Below are 8,363 nucleotides of genomic sequence, written 5' to 3'. Positions count from 1 at the left end.
AAAAACTAAAAACTAAAAACTAAAAACTAAAAACTAAAAACTAAAAAGGTATGAAAAGAAAGTCGGAATTCTATCAAGAACCTTGTATTCACTCTTCGACGGAATATTTGAAATATTCATTCAAAGAGAGCGTTACGAGGTGCAAATTCCAAGTGACTGCTGTTCGACATTTGTAACTTGGGGTTTAACTAGACGTGTCCCACTCTTCCTCACACAGCGTGCTGCCGTGACGTATTATTGGTCGAAGCAATTACACCCATAGTAAAGTCTCCACAGAAACACACATATATGTCCCCTAATTGGGCTGCAACTAATCCACACTATTGGGGGGTCATGGAATTCGATCGCCGAGTTTCGTCCAATTTCGGATGTTTATCGACAGGCTTCAAAAGAATGGAGAGAAAGAAACGGACAGCGATTAAAGGAAGAGGACAGAGCGAAAACACCATGGAATGTCGATGAGACAATGTAATGCAACGATGAAACCTTTTTACTATCAACTTTTTCATTGTAAAACTTTTACCATCATATTCCTGACATTTTTCTAATGAACATGAGACCAAACACGATATAATTCGAACGATATTTGTTAGAATATTCGAAATAATGTTAGGATATTCGAGCTAGACAAACGCCCGAAACGGGCCATGTGTTTAGTCTCTGCGCGTTCCCCTTCTTAAAGGAGGTTTTGGGATAGAGGACTTTTGTAAACGATGGGCCTGACGTCAGGGGTGTCCTCACGACTGTATTTTCTGGCGAAGGTCAGAACTGTACCGACTTGCATCGAGGCAAGAGCTTATTGAATATATACTTCTTACACATCTATATCCACTGTTTCTTTCGTGCGCCCAGTGAATTCCATCCTAAGCTCCTTATTCTGGTCTTACATATTTACCATTCATCTTTTTTTTAGTAAGTGTTCTACGATATATGATACATAATAAGGTGTTACAAGTAAGTATGTTGCGAATTATAAAGTATGTTTGGTCTCATTTTAATCAGAAAAATTTCAGGAATATGATGGTAAAAGTTTCACAACAAAACAGTTAATAATAAAAAAGTTTCATCGTTGCATTACATTGTCTCACCGACATACCCAGATGTTCTATCTCCGTCCTCTTCCTTTATTCGCTGTCCTCCTCTACGTTCGAAGCTTGTCGGCAACTATTATGACAATACCACTGTTGTAATTAAAACGTAAGTATAATACTTTTGTATTATATTACTTTATATTATATTTTCTATTTTTTTTTTTATTTAATTTTGTTTTTCAGGCACGGCTGGCGGAGATTTAATATTCTTTATATATTGTTTATCATTTCGAATGTTCCTGTATGAAATTTAATTAATTATTGAAAGGGTGAAAACAGCACCTAACGTGCGGGTAAAACCCATATTTTTTTAAATGATTTGAAAACTAGGACAAACAACGGCAGCTAACAACTGACCGGGAGTGGTGACTCCTTACCATAGCACCGAGAGCCCATGCTACTCGGGAGAGGTAAGAACCGGGCGTAGACGGGGCAACTCGTAACGCGACCGGAAGGCTGTCTGCGAGATCATAAGCGCCCGAATGCAACGCATCGTTTGATCTTGTCGAATCTTATTGTTAGATGGGTTTACTAATTGCCGCGACGAGTCGGCGAACTGTTCGCGTGTGGATATCGGTCAAGAGAGTAAAGCCGAAAAAGTCCCTCGTGGGGCCTTTTGTGCTAAAGTTCCGATAGCTTGCATTTAGGGAAGAAATATCAAACGACACCGTCAAAGTGCAGATCGCGCCCGTTCGACGGCGAATGCCGAGTGATCATCGACGAGCAGGCTTTGTGTCTGGACGCGGAGCCGCGAGTCGGACGCGAAAAGAAGAAACCGCGCGACAATAACCCGAAGGAGGACACGTGCCGCAAGCACGTGCCAAATTCTCGAAGGTTCGATGGAGTTTTGGTAGGAAACTCAGGAGGGGATGGATATTATAAAGCGGCATCAAATCAGTCGTCAGTCAGATATAATCGTGAAACCGTCGAAGAATAATATATTAGTAGTACAGCAGTAAATACCGAGCAGAAAATGGCCCAAAGCAATGATAAGTATAATTCCAACTTCAGTGGAAAATAAATATACTGCATAATTGAAACACATTCATGTAATATATATCCTATATATCTTTTTTCTCTTTCAGAAGAAAATATGTGCTTGAATTTAGAGGAACAAATGTACAAAAAGATGGAGGAAATGCAAATATGTATGCAGCAGAGGGAGGAGCACAGCAGCAGCAACAGCAGCGGCAACAGGAGCAGGTGCTGCTGGCTCTGCAGCAGTTGCAAGCACAGCAAATAGACTTCCAACGGCGATTCCAGACACAGCAGCAGCAGCCGCAACAGCAACAAAGAAAAGCTGAAAATATGGTCGTGAAAAATATGGAACTCCTGCGCCGCAGTAAGTAACACAGATTTCATTGACAGAAATAAGACTGGTTTACATTAAGAGTGGAATTGCGTCAAGTGTGTCACGGATTTTTCGCAAAATCTTAGATTTCCGAAATTATTACATAAATTCAAAGTATACCATAGAGCAAGGAACCAATTTGAATGTTTTCGCGATATTCCTATTTTTCACTCGATTACTGCTATTTATATATTCGTGCATTATTTTGTTGAAAAAATTATAGTATTCAGCTCAATTGTAGTATTGTGTTTATAATATAAGGAGTCATTGCAATGTCTTTATATTTTTAGTTACATATATGAGTAAATACATTGTCAACGTTTAAAAATTTTTTTTTAAACAATTTGTTAATCATTTGCGATTATTAATGCGTTCTCTATTCGCGATTCGAACTAAATTTGACTATATCTGTAGACCTATTACTGCACTAATAGAGTCAAATTTCGTTCGAATCGCGTATGGAGAACGTATTAAAAATCGCAATTGTTTGACGAATTGTTTACAAAAAATTGTTAAAACGTTGAAAATGCATTTACTCATATATGTAACTAAAACTACAAAGACTTTGCAACGACTTCCTACAATATAAAATCATTATTGAAATTGAGCTTAATAATAAGATTTTTCCAAGAAAATAATGCACAAGTATATAAATAGCAATAAACAAGTGAAAAATAGGAATATCGCGAAAACATTCAAATTGGTTCCTTGCACTATGGTATACTTTGAATTTATGTAATAATTTCGGAAATCTAAGATTTCGCGAAAAATCCGTGCAGTTTCACCCGAAATAAAAAAACATTTCTGTACATTCAATACCATTTTATTCTTCTAATGTATTTAACCTGCGAAACTGGAAAATCACATCGGGGTCATTTTTTATGGATAGGTTTTCCAGATATGGTTTTTGATTTTTTTTTTTCTTTTTTTTAAAGATAACCACACTTTTGACCATATCTTACAAGTTAGAAACGTCCGATTGTGTCGCGAAAAATATCATATTAAAGATAATGGAATCTCCAACAACCGCTTCTAACATTGTTTTCCAATTTGTTCAGTAGTTTAAGTGGTATGGGGCAAATTATGTGAGAAACGTGGATTCTTTTCGGCGAAAATAAGAATCGAAAATTTGCTCTATCGTCATGCAAAAATTGTAATTTTCAAATCATGTCCAGTGCTTTACTGTTTACGTATACTTCGTACTTTTGCGAAGTAAACAAGGTATTGATGAAGAAAGCCTATGGATAAATACTGGAATTATGAGCAATTGAGTAAAGGAACTAAAATTCAATTTTACTCTGTTTTTGTATTTTTTCTTATATTTATATAGACACGTTTACTTAACTTTTTCCAACTTTACTCAATTGGTCATAAATGTGGTTGTAACCCCCTTCAAGTAGTTCCGGGTTAGGTCGCCAGAGTAGCGCCCCGATCACGCTACCGCGTGAAGCGCTGCACCCCCGCCACGAGAACTACCCCCGTCGCGCGCCGCTAACAAACTTGAAGCCAGCAGGATTACTCCAGACACCAGTATTGCAACAACGATTTGAAGTAGTTGCAATGGACCTATTCGGACCTCTCCCACCAGGACCTCAAAATGAAAAATGGGTTTTCATTGTGGAAGATTATGCTACAAGATGGACGGCGTTATTCGCATTGGACAACGCGACAAAAGAAAATTGTGCGTAGACTTTAGTCAACGAAATTTTTCTCCGATTTGGTGTTCCACGGCGCTTGATCAGCGATAATAGGACACAATTCATAAGCAGTATGATACAGCAGATCACGTATTGTTTAAATATCGATCACAAGTTCACACCTGTATACCATCCAAGTGCTAACCCAGTAGAACGAAGGAATAGGAAACTCAAGACACAACTCTCTATATTGCTGGGAAATATAGAGAGCATAAGCAATGGCCCTCCAAACTTCCAGCAATTCGTTTTGCTATCAACACGACAATATGTCAAGGTACTGCCTTTACCCCGGCGGATCTAATGGTCGCCAGGGAACTCAGAGCCCCAGCGGAAAATACAAGTGATTTACGTCAGATAATCAATAACGAGAACTTCATACCGGAAGTAACACTAAGATTACTTCAAATGACGGAAGTACTGGACAAGGCACGAGAAACCCATGAACAGGAACAAGATCAGAGAAAACTTAATGCAGATGCTAAACGACGCCCTGCACCTACTTACAACCCAGGAGAGAAGGTTTGGGTTACCTCTCATGCCCAATAAAAAGAAACAGTTTATATAATTTTCCAAATTTATTTCATTTCCTTCAAACTAATCCCCATTAGTTGAATCCCTAATAGATGATAGGCATTAGTCAATTGAATTTCATTTTAATATTTAAAAATGAATGATGTTTATTCTAGATTTAGAAAAAAAAAATATTTTTGTAATATTAAATAAATTAAATTAAATAAATAAATTAAATAAATTTTGTAATATTAAATAAACCTATTCTATATGTAGAACAGAATATTTTTCCCTAATATAAAATAGTTTCCGATGTTAAGGAGCATTCTGTGTCTTCTTTTAACGTTGTGGTTTATATACGGGAACAAATATTTTGTTCTACATATCGAATAGATATTTGTTATATATTTAAAAAATATATTCTGTTGCGAATACCAAATAAATCTGTATTTTACATTCGTCAAAAAATGGTCTAAATACTTGGACATCTGCAGGTGTGCACTGAATTTTTGAATAAAATTTTTTTCATATGTAAAGAAGGGCATGTAGAAGCATTTCTGAAAGTAGGAAGGGACGACTCTCTTTAATTTTTAAGAAATAAATTTTTGCAAATAACTAAATTTCAATTGACTTGTGTCGACCGTACAAGTGTCGAAGGTATCAGAGAAGCAGCGTGACGCATTCGGTAGTGTTGGGTTGCGAAATCAATCTTTTGCTCTGAACGCGGTACGATCTCGGTAGGAGTCACTTTTATTCTTTTTTACGTTTTCTTCTGTTTGTATCACATTTATTATGGAAACTACCTTTTTATATATTAGGATTATTTTTATAAAATATCGTGCAATTTTTATGTCTTTTATCGCAGTGTAAAAGAAGTCAGGATGTGAAAAAATTTTCTACAAGCTTTTATACAAATTTACGTAACTATAGTCTGTAAATAACTATTTAATTATTTCAAACAGACATTGCACACAGTCATTACACAAACTCCCTCGCAATGAAACAATTCCAATATATTCTTAATTAAATGCCATATGTACAGTATACAGGATGTCCCAAAAATGTTGGAACATATTGGAAGGGGTGGTTCGGGAGGTGATTTGAAACAACTTTTTCCTTAGCGAAAATGTTGTCCGGGGCTTCGTTCGGGAGATATTTACTGAAAGCGCTGACCAATCAGAGCGCGCGTATGCCGTTGGAGCGGCCGTGGTAGCGAAGGCTACGCGCAGCGTCAAAGGACCGTCCCAGCTTGCAGACGTAACGTAAAAAATACGTTAATAACAATAAATCACTAAACTCGAGACTGAATTCGTCCATGGCAGAGTTATAAAAATTAAACTATTGCGGTACAAACGAAAAGAAAAGCGATTCCTGCGGGTACAAACGAGTCTAAAGAATCGGGAAAAAACAGATTTTAAATATCTTGAAAATTAACGAACTTCACTCTTACGCGGATCAACAACAATTGCTTGTAAAATTTAAACTATTGAGATACAAACGAAACAAAAAGCGGTAAAAACGTGTACAAACGATTCTAAAGAATCGGGAAAAACCGATTTCAAAAATCTCGATGTCGGGTGCTGACCATTTTTTGAATTTTTTTTAATTATTAATTGGTCGAGGTACAAACGAAACTATTGGATGTACTGTTGAATTATAAACATATAATTTGACTTCAACAAAAATGAATCTAGCGTTGAGAGACACTGCCCTTTTCTTTGTAAGTTTAGAGTATCGGACTGGCACCACCAGGTCTGAAGACCCTTGACTGTTTGTCGTCGACGACCAGGGTAATAAACAGAGCGCAGGCAGAATTTTCTTTCTTTAAGTGGACGCTAGATTTCTGTTTCTCGTAGGCCTGAATTTTCAGTTTAGTTCTCGTCCGATCCTTGAACAGTAATCGTGTCCTACCGATCCGTTTGAATAAACGAAGAATTCAAATTAAATAAAAAGACTCGTTTATTAAACCCATATTCCAATAGGTACAATCAGGTACAAATAAAATACTATCGTTTTCTATAAAAAAAAAAATTAATTTTTGAAAAGTCGGGTGCCAAGTTCTGCCAAGTTCTGCCAGTTCTACCAAGTACTACACACTGCGAATTTTATGCATTCATGACGTCAAATACATAGAAAACATGCATAAAATATACATAATATATGTTGGATATATTCTACAATTATTGTAACAATATCATTATTTCGTTTTATAAAAGCGCACATACCTTTTGGTTATGTTCTTCATGTGTTTATCATATTAGTTTATATCATAAACGCATAAAATCCGCAGTCTAGTTATTACAAATTTTAAATGCAATATCACGACTCGATATAAAGTACGTATGATTTTTAATGGACCTTTCTATTCCCGTTTCAGCCAGATTTTTGTTCGTCATTCGGTAAACGAAATTGCAATGTGTTGCAGGACTGGGTGGTTACGGGTGGGCTTAACCCACAACCCAGCTGGTAACCTTACGCCGGCGTGGTAATTATCGCTGGCACAGTAACGGGCCGGACAATGCAATTTAATCTCGTTTTACGACGATACGGTGCGCAATTTACACCGACATCGGACGCCGATCTTTCTAATCGGCGTTCTCGGAACGACTCCCGAGCTCACACAGACGTATCGGATTCTTTGCCGACCGAATAATCGACGGTTCGAGGAGGGATCTCCGCGAGCTGGATCGTACGATCTCGAAGATCGACGATACGATCGGTATGATTCGGAAGAATCCGGTAGTCGTCACGCTCGCTCCCGTTGTACCGTTAATCATAACGAAAATTCTTACTCCATCGCGTAACCGCGTCTTCGATGTCCGTTCAGGAATTCGGCGCATTCCTTCTGTTCCTTTAACTTTTCTGATAGAAGCGCATTCTTTTCGTACAAATCGAATACACGTTCTTGCGTGAAAGATTCTATCTTGGACAGGGACTGCCATGATATTTACGAAGCTCCAACTTCCTGGTCCCCATACAGAAATATTAATATTTTTATTTGCTAGATTGAATGAATGCGAATTTTCCACCGCAATTTTTGTCCATCTACTATTACGTCTCACGTGAAAGATTCTATCTTGGACAGGAACTGCCATGGTATTAACGAAGCTTCAACTTTTTGGTCTCCATATAGGAGGATATAGATTGAATAAATAGGAATTTTTCTCCTCAATTCTTGTCCACCTATTATTATTCTTTGGATAAAATATTTCTCAAAAAAAATACCGATCTACATTCATCTATCCATCTATATATGTATATCTAACGTTAATCTCAGCTACTGGTCTCCAGCAGAGCAATACCTACTCGAATGAGATGCATAGATGTCGCTTTTGAACGAACACGGCGTTATCTCGGCGTCCAACCTTTTTGTACGCGAACACAGATGTATCCCTCCCCCCCTATCAAAGAGGAGACAGCCGTACGCCCACTCTCGCTTTTCATGAAGCCAAACCGGAATCGTACAGCTGAATCTAAATTGCATAATTATACCGGTCCATCTTTCTCTCGACCCCTTTCTATCGCGCTCCATCGCGGGAGGACCTCGTTGTCTTTTTCGTCGTGTTCCTCCTTCTTTTCGCTCTGTAACCTTCGTGTTTCGCGGCCTTTCTCTCCTCTTCGCTGCGCACCGAACGTCCAAGCAAACAGCGCGATTATAAATCGCTGCGATGCACGAGTACAACTCATCTTTGTTGACGAGACTCCGAGGGGGCA

General features: G+C 37.9%; 1 protein-coding gene across 3 annotated transcripts; it reads left to right on the top strand.

The window, feature by feature from the left end:
- The first annotated feature begins 6 nt into the window (after positions 1–6).
- LOC128892598 (vacuolar protein-sorting-associated protein 36-like) lies at positions 7–4,881 on the top strand. Of its 3 annotated transcripts, none has more exons than XR_008461111.1 (2): positions 7–2,433; positions 3,843–4,881. XR_008461111.1 is itself a non-coding variant. In XM_054153110.1 (2 exons), exons 1-2 carry the CDS (start codon positions 2,238–2,240, stop codon positions 4,129–4,131), a joined length of 474 nt encoding a protein of 157 aa, XP_054009085.1. In that variant the 5' UTR covers positions 7–2,237; the 3' UTR covers positions 4,132–4,881. The 3 variants fall into 3 exon arrangements, 1 of the variants encoding a protein (XP_054009085.1); XR_008461110.1 differs by having other exon boundaries at positions 3,840–4,881; XM_054153110.1 differs by having other exon boundaries at positions 3,854–4,881.
- Positions 4,882–8,363: the final 3,482 nt, after the last annotated feature.

This window comes from Hylaeus anthracinus, unplaced genomic scaffold (genome assembly GCF_026225885.1).
Source record: "Hylaeus anthracinus isolate JK02 unplaced genomic scaffold, UHH_iyHylAnth1.0_haploid 12008, whole genome shotgun sequence".
NCBI classification, from domain to species: domain Eukaryota; kingdom Metazoa; phylum Arthropoda; class Insecta; order Hymenoptera; family Colletidae; genus Hylaeus; species Hylaeus anthracinus.
The sequence above is the reverse complement of the archived record's forward strand: the minus strand, read 5'-3'. Positions and strand labels throughout refer to the sequence as shown.